Below are 15532 nucleotides of genomic sequence, written 5' to 3'. Positions count from 1 at the left end.
AATTTGAAGCATGAGGTGTTTCTTTGATGGTCTTCCTTATGAGTGGCGGTCGGAGACGAGAGATGGTCTTTTCCTACCAATCTATCCCCCTAGGAGCATGAGCGTAGTGCTTGGTTTTGATGATTTGTAGATTTTTACAACAAGTATGTGAGTTCTTTATGACTAATGTTGAGTCCATGGATTATACGCACTCTCACCTTTCCACCGTTGCTAACCTCTCTAGTATCGTGCAACTTTCGCTGGTACCATAAACCCACCATTTACCTTCCTCAAAACATCCCCCATACCTACCTATTATGACATTTCCATAGCCATTTTGAGATATATTGCCATGTAACTTTCCATCGTTCCGTTTATTATGACACGCTCCATCATTGTCATATTGCCTTGCATGATCATGTAGTTGACATTGTATTTGTGGCAAAGCCACTAATCATAATTCTTTCGTACATTCTTTTGATTCATTGAACATCTCAGTACACCGCTAGAGGCATTCATATAGAGTCATATTTTGTTCTAAGTATCGAGTTATAATTCTTGAGTTGTAAGTAAATAAAAATGTGATGATCTTCATTATTAGACCATCGTCCCATATGACGAAATAAAAAAAGAGAAAGGCCACAAAAAGGGAGAAGGCCTAAAAAAACCAAAAAAAATAAAAAATGAAAGAAAAAGAGAAAAGGGGCAATGCTATTATCCTTTTACCACACTTGTGCTTCAAAGTAGCACCATGATATTCATGATAGAGAGTCTCCTATGTTGTCACTTTCATATACTAGTGAGATTTTTTCATTATAGAACTTGGCTTGTATATTTCAACGATGGGCTTCCTCAAATGCCCTGGGTCTTCATGAGTAAGCAAGTTGGTTGCACACCCACTTAGTTTTCTTTTTGAGCTTTTATACATTTATAGCTCTAGTGCATCCGTTGCATGGCAATCCCTACTCACTCATATTGATATCTATTGATGGGCATCTCCATAGCCCGTTGATACGCCTAGTTGATGTGAGACTATCTCCTTCTTTTTTTCTTTTCCACAACCACCTTCTATTCCACCTACAGTGCTATGTCCATGGCTCACGCTCATGTATTGCGTGAAAGTTGAAAAGATTTGAGAACATCAAAAATATGAAACAATTGCCTGGCTTGTCATCAGGGTTGTGCATAATTTGAATATTTTGTGTGATGAAGATGGAGCATAGCCAAACTATATGATTTTGTAGGGATAAACTTTCTTTGGCCATGTTATTTTGAGAAGACATAATTATTTTGTTAGTATGCTTGAAGTATTATTGTTTTTATGTCAATATTAAACTTTTGTTTTGAATCTTATGGATCTAAATATTCTTGCCACAATAGAGAAGATTACATTTATAAATATGTTAGATAGCATTCCACATCAAAAAAAAATGTTTTTAGCATTTACCTACTCGAGGACGAGCAGGAATTCAGCTTGGGGATGCTTGATACGTCTCCAACGTATCTATAATTTTTTATTGTTCCATGCTATTATATTATCAATCTTGGATGTTTTATATGCATTTATACGCTATTTTATATGATTTTTGGGTTTTTGTTAACCTATTAACCTAGAGCCCAGTGCCAGTTTCTGTTTTTTTCTTGTTTTTGAGTTTTACAGAAAAGGAATGCCAAACGGAGTCCAATTGAAATGTCTTTTTTGATAATTTTTTATGGACCAAAAGAAGCCCCCGAAGTGAAAGAGTTGGGCTAGAAGAGTACCAAGCCATCCACGAGGGTGGAGGGCGCACCCTACCCCGCTGGCTCGCCCCCTATCTCATGGATGACTCGGAGACCCCCCCTGACGTGAGACCAACACTAAAAATTCGTATAAATACAGAACCCCCCGAAGAGAAACCTAGATCGGGAGTTCCGCCGCCGCAAGCCTCTGTAGCCACCAAAAACCAATCGGGGCCCTGTTCCGGCACCCTGCTGGAGGGGGGATCCATGACCGGTGGCCATATTCATCATCCCAGCGCTCTCCATGACAAGGAGGGAGTAATTCACCCTCAGAGCTGAGGGTATGTACCAGTAGCTATGTGTTTGATCTCTCTCTCGTGTTCTTGATATGGCACGATCTTGATGTACCGCGAGCTTTGCTATTATAGTTGGATCTTATGATGTTTCTCCCCCTCTATCTCCTTCTGATGAATTGAGTTTTCCCTTCGAAGTTATCTTATCGGATCGAGTCTTTAAGAATTTAAGAACACTTGATGTATGTCTTGCATGTGCTTATCTGTGGTGACAATGGGATATTCACGTGATCCACTTGATGTATGTTTTGGTGATCAACTTGCGAGTTCTGTGACCTTGTGAACTTATGCATAGCTGTTAGCACACGTTTTTGTCTTGACTCTCTGATAGAAACTTTGGGGCACTCTTTGAAGTTCTTTGTATTGGTTTGAATAGATGAATCTGAGATTGTGTGATGCATGTCATATAATCAAACCCACGGATACTTGAGATGTCATTGGAGTATCTAGGTGACATTAAGATTTTGGTTGATTTATGTCTTAAGGTGTTATTTTACTACGAACTCTAGGGCTGTTTGTGACACTTATAGGAATAGCCCAACGAATTGATCGAAAAGAATAACTTTGAGGTGGTTTCGTACCCTAGAATAATCTCTTCATTTATTCTCCGCTATTAGTGACTTTGGAGTGACTCTTTGTTGCATGTTGAGGGATTGTTGTATGATCTAATTATGTTATTATTGTTGAGAGAAATTGCACTAGTAAAAGTATGAACCCTAGGCCTTGTTTCAACGCATTGCAATACCATTTTCGCTCATTTTTATCATTAATTACCTTGTTGTTTTTATATTTTCAGATTATAAAAACCTATATCTACCATCCATATTGCACTTATATCACCATCTCTTCACCGAACTAGTGCATATATATAATTTACTATTGTATTGGGTGTGTTGAGGACACAAGAGACTCTTTGTTATTTGGTTGCAAGGTTATTTGAGAGAGACCATCTTCATCCTACGCCTCCCACGAATTGATAAACCTTAGGTCATCCACTTGAGAGAAAATTACTACTGTCCTACAAACTTCTGCACTTGGAGGCTCAACAACGTCTACAAGAAGAAGGTTGTGTAGGAGATATCAACGACCGTCGCCACCAGAACCCTACAGCATTACCAACAGAGATTCAGAAACTTCAGATTCTTCAGAAGAATGACACAGAAAAATAGTGTGATGCATGTCAATGAAAAAGGCAATCCATGAAAAAGACAAGGAGCATACTAACCCCTTCAGGCAGTGAAAATATAATGTAGAGCAATAAAAGTGGAACATTGCTCGGCATTTGCATTGATAGGGACAGATATACAATTGGGGATCCACTAGGTAAATAAATAATTCTCATAAATCAACAACATTGTCTGCATTTAACATACTGTAAATAATGTCCGACATCCTTGAGGAAAACCCAAACATTGCTACCTTCTTAAGGGCTCGAGCATGAACTGATGCGCTCTGCTTCTTGTACATATCGTTGTGCTACACCGGTGTTTATGCAAGGGGGTCAGTGTTAAAATAACACTGAATTTACTATGAGAGGGGATGGAATGCCTGAATTAACAATACTAACCTGATTGACCACCTGTTGCCGCACAAATCTATGGTGTTCAGGAGTTCGGTAAAATTGATCAGGCAATGCCCGAAACTACTTAAAAGGATGATCCAAAAAGAGATAAGTACTCCCTCCGTTTTTATTTACTCTGCATATTAGAGTTGACTGAAGTCAAACTTCGTAAAGTTTGACCAAGTTTATTGAAAACAATATAGACATTTATCATAATAAATCTATACGATGTGAAAGTACATTTAATAATAAATCTAATGTTGTTAATTTGTTATTGTATATCTTAATATTTTTGTATATAAACTTGGTCAAAGTTTGTAAAGCTTGACTTTGATCAAAGCTAATATGCGAACTAAATAAAAACGGAGGGAGTACTTGTAGAGCAGGTCTGTACTAATGATACTAAATATACTATTCTCAAAAAGTAAACAAAAAACTGAATCCGATAGGTAGACCTCACAATTGTCGTCTCCGTTAACCTTGAGCTCAACCAGGCCATACAACACTATTTTCTAGATTAATGCGCAACACACTCATTATTAGTGTAAAAGGTGGCCCGCCTTAAGAGGGAATGTAGTAAAGTGCAAGAACTATCACACAGAATAGTAAAAATGGAACGTAGCTCAACATTTGCATTGATAGGAACCGACACATGATCAAACCATGGGCATCCACTAAGGAGGATCGATAATTCTGCATTTAACATATTATCTTAACCGGAAACAGGGCAAAATCCAAGAATACCATAAAGAGCAAACAGTTAGCACGTGGATCATCACATTTCAACTAGAAGCACTACAGGTGAAATCAACTGCTTAGATTAGATATACAAGCACACTGCCTATGTGCCCTTGAACTCGCCAATACGAGATCACCAATCCATGCTAAACTACAGCACACTTGGGATCATGTACACATCAGTCACACCAAGTGTAGATGCCCGACTCAGAACAAGTAGTAGCCATAAATAAACAGAGTGAAGCAAACAAGTTAACATCAAATCAATCGGCCCATTCGGATCACAAACCATATTTGAGCAGTTTTAGAATTCAGCAAATGTGGGAGGCTCACCGGGGGCGTAGAAGCTGAGCATCCGGTTGGCATGGTACCTGACAGACAGAGGAATGGAAATCCATCAGTAATCAGGAGAGGAGAATGCGTGAGGTTACGATCATACATAGGGAGCCATTTCAGTTGTCACATGAACCTCTCGATAAGTAGATGGCCTAAGGTACTAGCAAAGCACTCTTGTGCTGTCCACATATTTATCTGAACCTATGCGACGGCTACACGGAATCTCAATGTGAAGTTGCGCTGGCAGACGGATAAAGATGTCGAGGCCGCTTGGTCAAAACAAGTTAACAGAGTGAAGTAGTGCAGGGTTTAAAAACAATGCAGGCTTTAAAAATGCCCACTTGCAGGCATTTGAGACAGCGTGCACTGGCATTACAAAACGCCGACTTGTAGGCACGTCCGGTGCATCATGTGAGTAGTGACCCAATACAAGGGGGGGAGTGATTCATTTTTCATTTTCGTCAGTCATAACACGGGGTTCACGGCCTTGACATTTACAAGCTTGTTACCAATGCCTTGCCATCAGCATCAGCACCCAGTTGGTGGCACTTATTCACAAGTTGTGCAGTGAATCCATTGCATCATTTGTTTCCTCTTAGGAGTAACATCAATGTTCCATGCACTTGGATTCAGCATATTTTCTATTGAATCTTACGCCCCAATTATCTTCTCTTCCACTCTAAAATGTACTGAAATACATTTTAGCCGGATGTTTACAGTATACAATGGTCGTGTACAGCCCCAGATCTGCTCTCGGGCCAATTACAAGAAGAATATTTAACCTCGCCGCCAGCGCCAACCGTCTGAGATGGCATGCAGTGCCATTACAAAACGTCCACTTGCAGGCATGCAGGCAGGCAGGAGGATAATCTTGTTTCAGATACTACGTTTGATGCATCGTGCAAGCAGTCACATGGTTTTCACCCATGACGAGGAAAAAAGTGTTTAATTTTTCAGTTTCATCAGTCATGGCATTTGCTTTTTGCGTTCAACCATGCCATCCCGGTGCTGATGTAAATGTATTGAACCATTTGCAAGTTTCATTTTGAGCTACGTACCAATTTTATATTCATACAGACTAGCACATCTCCAACAAACAGAGAGCAAACAAGTTCTAACAGAGGATGCAGAAACAGATTTGAAGAGAGCGGGCAGCAAGTGAAGGGGAAGGGGAAGGAGTGGGTACCTACATATTCCAACAGAGGCCGGGATGGGGTCTTGGAGGCCGACGTCGCCGTCGTTGTTGCCCGCCGCCGCGCTGAGCCTGCTGACGCCGGAGGTCACCGCCGCCATGGACGGAAGGAGGGACGAACAGCAAGCAGCGGTGGTGGTGAGGTGGGAGACTCGCTGCGCCACTGCCAGCAGCCGCAGCACGAGGCGGCCGATCTTGGAGGAAGGTGGCACCACGTAGTTGCCCGTCGAGGCCGCCGCGGCGAGCACCTCCCTACTCCTCCTCCGCCACTCCGGCGCCACGGCCACGTGCACGCGGCTACAGCGAGAGCCGCGGGGGAGCGGCGAGGAGGCGAGGGTCCGCATGATGGAGGCGGCGGCGGTGGCTTCCATGGGGATCAGAGCGGAGGAAGGTGGGAGCTTGGGGGAGTGTTGCGCGCGGCCGGCGTGGGTGGTGGCGGCGGCGAGGAGATCGTGGGGAGAGGAGCAGGTGAGTTCGTGAGAGAGTTTTTTTAGGGATGAGAGAGAGAGTGGTGGGGTGGGAGTGGATTGGGCCGGGGTGGATGGTGCAGTAGTGGACATGCTTAGTAGTAGTGTGGGGGTCTTACTTGCGCTATAGCTACTTAGTAGTAGCGCGGGTTTTATCTCCCTCGCTACTACTATGGCCTGTCTGGGGGGCATGGTGGAGACCACTTAGTAGTAGCACGGTTTATAACCCTCGCTATTACTATCAACTTAGTAGTAGCGCGAGTTTTATACCCCTTGCTACTACTAATTAGCAGTAGCGTTTTTTTTAGACCACGCTACTGATAAACTTTCGTGTATAAGGTTTTCCCTAGTAGTGGTTGGAGGTATGGTTTGTGTTTAGTTGTATTGTCGAAGTAGATTTTTGCTATGTGGCTTAGATATCAGTTCACTATTTTATTTGATTCAGGCAAGTAGTTGAATCCTTTTTTTGTGGTTTCACCGTCCTGAAACCTTGGATAGTGGTCAGTTTCTAGAAGCCCAACATGCATAACCAAGCTTAGATTAGGAACCCAGCTAGCCACTCTGTTGTGTGTAAACAAGATTAGAGTGCACCCCTCTCTTTAACATGCTCAAGGTAAAGAATGAATAATCCTCAATAATTGACATGGTTGTTTCCTACAAGCAAGTGAGGTATCAGAGGAGCTTGAGTTTTTACTATTTCCTTCGTTCCATAATGTAATGCATATAGATGTTCTAAAAAGTCAGACCTCACAAATTTTGACCAAGTTTGTAAAAAAAAACAATTACATATAGAATGTCAAACATATATCATTAGGTTCATCATAAGATTTAGTTTCATATGTTATATATTTGGTATTATACATATAAATAATTTTCTCTATAAACTTGGTCAAAGTTTGCAAACTTTGACTTTCCAAAAAATCGATACACACTACATTATGGAATAGGGAGTATTATATAATATTCAGAATAAATTAACCAAAAAGGTGTTTCACCATAGTTAGTCTTCCATAGAGTAGGAAATATTGCAAGAAATTACTGAAGGAAGAACATTTAATAGAACAAATTAAAAAAATTGGTTCAAGGTATCCTATCTGGACATTAGTTGAATCAATAGAAAAATGTTAGTTCATCCATCAAGTTTAGATGCGCTTTAGGACTTAGTTCATGAATTTTGGTAATACTACTAAAATCCTCAAATTTGTTTCAATCAGCCGCATTGTAAGCTTCAAGACAAGGGCTACAAGCCAGCTCGATGAAGTATGTATCAAAAACTCTGCTCTATTGCAACCGATATGTAGTTTGTGATGTCATTAATAATGGCCTATTTGCTGAATGATTGGTGCTTTGCAAAGCATCATATTTTTTATGTGCTATACTTACAAAGTAAATGACAGATGAACGGAAATCAATATGTACCTGTATTATTTTTTCATAAAGAAACATAGACAACATTCTATGTTCAAGGCCCTATTTATTCACTTTCAGGTGTATGCTATTGTGAGCTACGGACATGAATTTTCTGACATTGATCTCAACATGCTAACACAACTACACCTCATTCTATGATAAGCTCAGCAAGAAGCGGCGGATAGAAGGAGGGTCGCCATCAAGAACAGTGACGTCGTGCCGACACCATTGCATTGTCTAAATACGTTTAGGGATGGAAAGCAGCGAGCAGCGACGCATTGTCCATGGAGGCGGTCGACACAAGGCTAAGCCTGTTGTCCTCCTTGCCAAGACCTGCGTTTAGCTCAACGAGGTGGCTGAGGTGCGCACACACACAGAGGCGTGCGAGCAAGACGTCATGTGAAGTGAAGGACCCTACGAGCTACATGGCAGCGGATGTGGAGTAGGCGCAACTCCAGCTGAACCGTGACGCGGTTTTAATGGTTAGAGTCACTACTATTAGATTGCTCCGCTTTCCCTGTGATTATAATTCATAGTTCAGTTCGTTTTTAGCAATAGTTGGCATGTATATATACTTTCCATTATGCAAAAAATCAAATGAAAAGGGCGACCCCTACCTGGCACCGCACAGGAACACCCTCAAGAGGCGCATCAAGGGTGCGCCCTAACCACTAGGTAGTCAACACACATGCACCAAATGTGGTTCTTCTTGGGATATAGAGCGAGGCCAGGGATTGAGAGAACAATCAAGAGAGAAGAGGATTGATAGGGAGAAACAACCAGTGATAGAGGCATGGGGGTGGCTAGCATGGGCCAGGAGCCTCCCAACATGATGAGTTTGCTTGTATATACACAAAAGTACTAGAAGTTTTTTTCTACGATGCCTCCCCTCAATACTAGGACTTGAGAAATCCTGCCTCAGCCAGTGGAAACAACACTAGAGGACGAGAAGCCAATTATGAGAGGAGGGATCGGAACAGAGGAGGGAGAGTAGTGTTGGAGCTGAGAGACAAACAAAGGATCAAATTGCAAGAGGGAGGGAATCAACGGGGAGGGAAGAGCCGGCACCACGTCGTCGGTCGTCAGACTATCACCGGAAGTCGCCTCGAACGTAGTCAATTCGGACACATATCCTCGCTATTCTAACGGGGCAATTAGTTGGACCTTAAGTTTTTTTGTTTGAAGCAAGCTCGATCTTAAGTTGATGCTAATGAAATTGAAAACATTGCGGATGCATGTCTTTTTGCGTCAACATATTTTTTTCCAAGATATAAGACACGATGCACAATCTAACATGACCAAATGGGCCGCCGGTCTGCTCATGTGCGCCGGCAGGATAGCCCGTGTGCCCGGATGCAACCGCCTCTGCCTCGACCGCCCTAGCTAGAAATTTCTCGGTCTGCCTCGAGCACCTGATCCCAATCTGAGGCTCCCAACGGTAATATCTCCGCGTTGCGTTGCCGATCGACCCCTCCTGCCCACCCGGTCCGGTCCGGATCCAGCCCCAACCCACCACCACCAGCTCCACTTCCCTCCGGTTTCCGCCGCCCGCCGAGGCCGTCTCCGGCAAGGACCCAGCCGGCGGCACGACCTCTACCCCGGCGGCGCGCCCGCGGCCAGGCGCGCCCTTTCCTTCCTCCCCGCGCTCCGGTCATGGCCGGTCTGCTCCTCCTCCTCTCTTCGTCCGGGGCCCCGGGACGTGCCTATCGCCTCCACCTCCTCGCGTCTGGTTTGGATTCGCTCCTCCTCGATTTGTCGCCCGTTTAGGCTTAGAACCACGCCTGATTTGGTTTTCGCTCGTGCTTGATTCGCCCGTTCGGAATTGCGCCTGGTTTGATCTTGCTCGTCCTCGCCGTCGTCCGTTTGGGGTCGCATCCGGTTCCATTTGGCTCCTCCTCGCCGCCGTCGTCCGTGTAGGGTCGCGTCCGTTTCGATTCTGCTCATCCTCGCCGTCGTCCGTTTAGAGTCGTGTCTCGTTCGATTTTGCTCGTCCTCGCCGTCGTCCGTTTGGGGTCGCGTCTGATTCGATTTTGCTCGTCCTCGTCGCCGTCGTCCGTGTAGGCCGCTTCTGGTTTGATTTCACTCGTCCTCGCCGTCATCCGTGTAGGGTCGCGCCTAGCTCGATTTTGCTCGTCCTCGCGGTTGTCCCAATGCGCTCGCGTGTTCTTGGCCCGTCTCGCCTCAATTATGTCTGTGTGCGCTTCTTCTGTTATCCGAACTAGCAATTCGTCGGTTGCAGGAACAAACAGAATGGATCTGGTTTCGAAATTGGATTACGGCCGGAGACGGGGTTCGTTTATCGTGCTAGTTCAGACCGGTTCTTCCGTCCCGTCACCTACGTTGTTCCTGGTGATTTTCAGAACTCAAACGTATGCTCTCCTGTGATACTCTGTCACTTCTTGGCCCTCTGCCAGTTCTTGTTGGCCCTCTGTCAGTTCTTGTTGGCCCTCTGTCAATTCTTGAGTTCCAGGGTCTGTTAATTCTTGAGTTCTTGTTGTACCGGCTAGGCGTGTGTGTGCTCTCGTCCTAGATTCAGAGATGGGGTGATTCCTTATGCTTGATCTGATGGTGTATACTGTTTATGTTCTGTCCAGTTTGTTTCTTTTATCATGCTTTGCTTGTGTGTCCCGAGAAGAAAAGTTTTACAAGAGTGCAAACCATGTGGCCTGCTGCTTGACTAATTGAACACTTGCTCCTGCTACTGTTGGACAATGTTCCTTCTTTTCTTCCCGATGTTGCTATTTCCTTTGAAGTACTCATACAAGTTCTAGGTGAGCTGCTGCTAGTTAGTTCCCCTTAGACTACATTCTAGATTGCATAGCATAACTCCGGTATTTTGTCATTGCACACCTGGGCATATCTGTCGTGAGCATAACTCCTGAATTTATTTATCCATGAAAGCACGTTCATCACATGTTTTTTTACCAATGCTGCTAACTTCTGTCATGTCCCTTTCCTTTGGACAAGAATTTCAACGAACCTATAACGTGGACATGTGCTTCTTGTTTTCTTGTGATGATGGTGATCCAATAGAGTAGCCCAACTCTTATGCTCTGACATTTGTTAATCCCTAGTTAGTGTGCATGAAAAAATATTGTTTGTCATGTTAAATTGTATGGCATCAACTCGGTATTGTGATTAATGACTTAGTATTTGTTTAGTGTAGACAGTTGACTTCTTTTTTCTTAAGTTTTTAGTGATATGCGTGTTTTGTTATGTCTTATGGGGATATCATATTCTTTCTTTGTATTACTAATGTCCAGTCAATGGAAAATGCTTTTCTTACTTTGCCTAGACTTTGTGACAATTAACTTATAGTGCAATCATTGATCATTGAGCTTCTGACACCCTATTCCGTAAAACTCTGTTGTAATGCTTGCTGGATCATTAAGTAGTTAATATTGATTCTGAGTTTGTTGGATCATTAACTTCTGCGTGCGCTTGAGTTATCTGAGAGGCACTCACAATCCTGTGTTTCGTATTCGTGGCGGAGCAATGAACGATTACGTATCGTATCCCTGTGTTTTGTGTTCGCCCATCTAATTTTGAATTTAGATTACGGAGACGGGGAGAGGCCAAGGCAAGGTCAGATTATTGTGTTCGCTCAGATCAGTTCCTCGGTTCCGTCACTGCGTTGTTCGTCGGCAATTTCCATACCTCAAACGCATGCGCCCTTGTGATACTCTGGTTTGGCGCACTAGTCGTTATGGTTGTTCATTATGGTTGTTCTTATGTTCTTGAATCACCCATCTTATAAGCAGAGATGGGATGATACATTATGGTTGTTCTGATGGTTGCTTATTTAGTGTTCTTTCCAATCGGGTTCTTCTTGTCATGCTTTGCTTATGTTCCCAATGTCTATCTTTCCATATATGGGGATGCGTTTAGGGGTGCAAACTGTGTAGGCCATGGTGCTTTTTAGACTAGCTATGGTGTGTTTTATACTATCTGATGTGGAAAGTGGAATTATTGATATCACTTATGTGTTAGTATACTTGGTATGGTGTGTTTTATTTAAGTAATTAACCACATCTCTTACAAATTTTCCTTGAGTTACATGTTTATATGGCAGGAGTGATTGTCTTGACGAATAATCATTTGTGCTAACTTGGTATTGGTAGTTCCTGATCGTAGGTAACAGACCAGTACTTGTTTAGTGCAGACAACTGACTATTCTTTTTTTCTGAACTTCTTTGTGATATTTCTGTTATGTGGATATCATAGTCTAATGCTTTTATAAGTATTTATTAAGGTACAGACATGTGGATCTGGACATTTCACATTTGTTCTTTATTGTGTTGCTAAGGACACTGAACGGTTTGTCTGGGCCACCGCACAGCCTAGGTAATCAGGTACACTTGATTTTATGTGTAGTTGATGTTCTGCCACATCATGCTTAACTTGTGTTTGCCAAATGGATCTCCTGGAACAATTTGTTCGTAATAAATGAACAAATTGCAGAACTTGTGGCTAAGCTATTTACCCACTTGCTTTTGCACATGATGCTAAGAAGAAGAAAAACATGCGTCCTGTTATTTTAAAATGGTGTATTTACTGTTTTGATGCGCATAACCTGAGAATAGTATAACCTTGCTGGCTATCTGCAGGTTGTAGTGATTAGGGAGAAGCTTGTAGAACTATATGAATTTGAACAACAATGGTCGAGAGCAGCACAAATGCTTAGTGCCATTGACTTGGACTCAGGAATCAGGTAGAAGCAAAGCTTTTGTCTCTCTTTACATGTCATTGGATATTCTAAGTCTAGGAAATCTGACCATCTTCTTAAAAACCAGGATGCTTGATGACAAACAAATTATCCAAGTGCGTCCAGATTGCACGCCTCTATTTGGAGGTTAGTCCTGTTTCTAGCCTTTGTCATCATTGCATTTTCAGCTGGACTAATGTAGTTCTTCATTTTGTAGGTTGATGATGCAGTGAATGTTGAAGCTTTTATCAACAAAGCCTCATTTTTGGTCACAAACAGCAACCAGGAAGTTCTGAACTTGCAATACAAGGTTTGTTGGTTCAGGAATAGTTTAATAATCTATCTGTCTACAACTAAGGACAAAAATTTAGTTCCCTTATATCTCTTGTAGGTATTGCTATGCGAGAATTTTAGATCTAAAGCGTAAACTCTTGGAAGCTGCACTTCGATACTATGGTATCTCTCAAATTGAGCAACGCCAAATTGGGGATGAGTAAGGCTTACTCCATTCAGTTGTAGATTTGTTTCTCTCTTTTGCAATTTACTCATTTTTAATATTCTTTCTTGTATGGTTCTTTATTGCCTTGCCGGAGTAGTGGTGCCTAATTTCTATTTTGCACCCTTCAAATATTTCAATGTTTTTCTTACTGTATGTAATAAATTACCCTACTTGATACTCATGTTTAAGTACTGAAGTGGTTATTAGCAAGTCGTGTTTGGAACTGATATGGCCTCAATATTTTATTCTCAAAGATCTTGGTGGAACATTGTTTCTGTATTTTCTCAGATAGATTGATGAAAATGCTCTTGAGCAAGCTCTTAGTGCTGTTGTAATATGCACAATATTGTAACTGATGAGAGGCAGCCACTGTTGCCAACTTGAAATCAGTTTACTCATTCAAGTTCTAGAATTTCTTTATAGCTTTCTGAGTTTACTTCGGTCTTGCATGTATTAGGCTTCTCTTTGTGCTGCTACCTATGTCCGTTTCTTTTGTGCAAGCGCTCCATTCTGTGTCTGTGACTCTGTGTGACTTGATGGTGAATATGTGTGTGGCTTGACTCTGTGTTTGTGGCTTGATTGTGTGTGTGGCTAGACTCTCTCTGTGTGTGGCTGGACTATGTGTGTAACTATGTGTGGTTTGATGGTGAATATGTGTGGCTTGACTATGTGTGTGACTGTTTGTGGCTTGATGGTGAATATGTTTCTGGCTTGACTCTGTGTGTGTGTGACTGTGTGTGAAAATTGCATTTGTTTGATGGTGTGGCCTGGATGCTTTGCTGAATGTTTGGTTGTATAACTTGTGTTTTATATTTCACGATTGATTGCTTTGCTGTTTGTTGAATGTGAACAGACCTAGCACTATTCTTTTTTCTGAACTTTTTTTGATTATGTCTTATGTGGATATCATATTCTTTTTTGTATTACTGCTGTCCAGTCACTGGAATAATGCTTTTCTAATTATTTAAGGTACAGACATTGGATCTGGACATGTCACATTGGCTCTTTATTGTGTTGCTAAGGACACTGATGGTTGGGTTTGCATACAACGCAGGTATATTTACGTTCTTTACATTTTGCGACGCTGATGTCAAAACGTTTATTTAGCCAAAATTTGCTACTTCTAGGTACTTTTGTTTTTAGATGTGTTGTATCCATAACTACCCATTGGCACCTGATATTTGTGCTCAAAATGCAGTATGGAGCAACAAATTGGTCTCATTGCAAGGTCACTACCTGGACGTATACGCAAGCAATGTCAAGAGAGGTATCTTTTGATTGTTTTATTTTCATGGTTTACTTAAATGCATTTTCCCCTTTGTGCAAGACAAACAGGCGAATGTTTGCTAATTCAGAAACACACTGGTTACATAAAGAGCCGATTGGTTATGAAGCTGATTTCGGATTCATACATAACACCTTAGGTGGCATAATCATCTGAATCCAGACATACAGAGAGATGCTTGGACTACTGAGGAGGAACATGCACTGAATAATGCCCATCGGAATAAATGGGTAGAAATAGCAAAATTTCTTCCTAGAAGGTACTACCTTGGTCCTCTTTGTTACCAGATTCCTAACATGAATCGTGTAGCCCCTGCCACTTCCTCACTCTTTCTTGAACATCATACCATGCATCAGACATCTGAATATTGCAGGAATGGGGTACTTACATTTGTGTAACTTCTATTTGTTATCAATTCTTCTCACCTATAGCTAAAGCAAGACGACAAACCAGGTGAATTATTGGAGTTGCAAGATACAGAGACTCAGTAAGTTCCTATCTGGATAACTTTGATACACACACATGAATAATTACCTAATTTCCAAGTATTTTTTGACTCATATGATGCTTATTACATCACAGGTCATCTTAATCTTCTTTTGTAAATATGACTATTGGTGCTGCTGGTAAGGTAAGATACTTTTCTTGCTTCAAGAATATAGAAACATCATTTGCATTGTGGAAACTCACATTTTAAGTTGCTCATGTCATTTCAGACTATCCATCGGCTTGTAACTCATGAGAGGCAACCACAATTGCCAACATGAAACATATTTTTTTTAGGTATGAATGGCTTACCTGAGCCAGAATTTCTATAAGTGCTCATGTTACATGCCTTGCTTTCTCTAGTAAGTAGAATAAGAACACATTTAACATTTCTTTTACATAGGCCTACAAACTTGTGGGTAGTGATGAAGATAATCACTTAATCAGCCTCTAACCAGCTTCCTGTTTTCAGGAACGAAGATCTGAATCACCCTCACCCCTCAAGAGAAATCGTTTAGTCATTCAGGTTCTGGAATTTCTTTATAGCTTTCTGAGTTTACTTCAGTTTTGCGTGTATTTGCTTTCTGTTTGTGCCCCTATCTATGTCTGTTTCTTGTGTGCAAGTGCTCCATTCTGTATCTGTCTGACTGTTTGTGGCTTGACTCTGTTATGTGTGTGGCTTGACTGTGTGTGTGACTATGTGCGAATATTGCATTTGACTGTGATGTGTGACTGTGTGTTTGACTGTGTGTTTGACTGTGTGAATATTGTGCATTTGACTGTGATGTGTGTGACTATGAAT

The 15532-nt window shown here is 41.9% G+C and overlaps 1 protein-coding gene and 1 long non-coding RNA gene across 3 annotated transcripts; one reads left to right on the top strand and one right to left on the bottom strand.

Annotated features, from left to right (window-relative positions):
- Window positions 1-4255: 4255 nt before the first annotated feature.
- On the bottom strand, window positions 4256-6365 carry LOC119319529. Of its 2 annotated transcripts, none has more exons than XM_037594002.1 (2): window positions 5873-6365; window positions 4256-4721 (listed from the first exon to the last, which is right to left on the bottom strand). In XM_037594002.1, exons 1-2 carry the CDS (start codon window positions 6247-6249, stop codon window positions 4655-4657), a joined length of 444 nt encoding a protein of 147 aa, XP_037449899.1. In that variant the 5' UTR covers window positions 6250-6365; the 3' UTR covers window positions 4256-4654. The 2 variants fall into 2 exon arrangements, with proteins under 2 accessions (XP_037449899.1, XP_037449897.1); XM_037594000.1 differs by having other exon boundaries at window positions 5877-6365.
- A 2867-nt stretch (window positions 6366-9232) lies between these two features.
- On the top strand, window positions 9233-15258 carry LOC119315628. Its single transcript, XR_005152777.1, has 12 exons — window positions 9233-12107; window positions 12363-12466; window positions 12549-12607; window positions 12678-12770; window positions 12852-12953; window positions 13929-14013; window positions 14158-14226; window positions 14384-14503; window positions 14601-14731; window positions 14827-14875; window positions 14961-15027; window positions 15203-15258. It is a non-coding gene; the product is annotated as an uncharacterized LOC119315628 (long non-coding RNA).
- The last annotated feature ends 274 nt before the right edge of the window (window positions 15259-15532 follow it).

Source organism: Triticum dicoccoides, chromosome 6A, assembly GCF_002162155.2.
Source record: "Triticum dicoccoides isolate Atlit2015 ecotype Zavitan chromosome 6A, WEW_v2.0, whole genome shotgun sequence".
In the NCBI taxonomy this organism is placed as follows: domain Eukaryota; kingdom Viridiplantae; phylum Streptophyta; class Magnoliopsida; order Poales; family Poaceae; genus Triticum; species Triticum dicoccoides.
The sequence above is the reverse complement of the archived record's forward strand: the minus strand, read 5'-3'. Positions and strand labels throughout refer to the sequence as shown.

Bases quoted from the DNA above. Each gene is read 5' to 3' on its own strand.
- LOC119319529 (XM_037594000.1), bottom strand. From the start codon at position 6,249: ATGGAAGCCACCGCCGCCGCCTCCATCATGCGGACCCTCGCCTCCTCG. The intron at 4,722-5,876 runs GTAGGTACCCAC...TCTGTCTGTCAG, and splicing joins CCCGGCCTCTGTTGGAATAT to GTACCATGCCAACCGGATGC.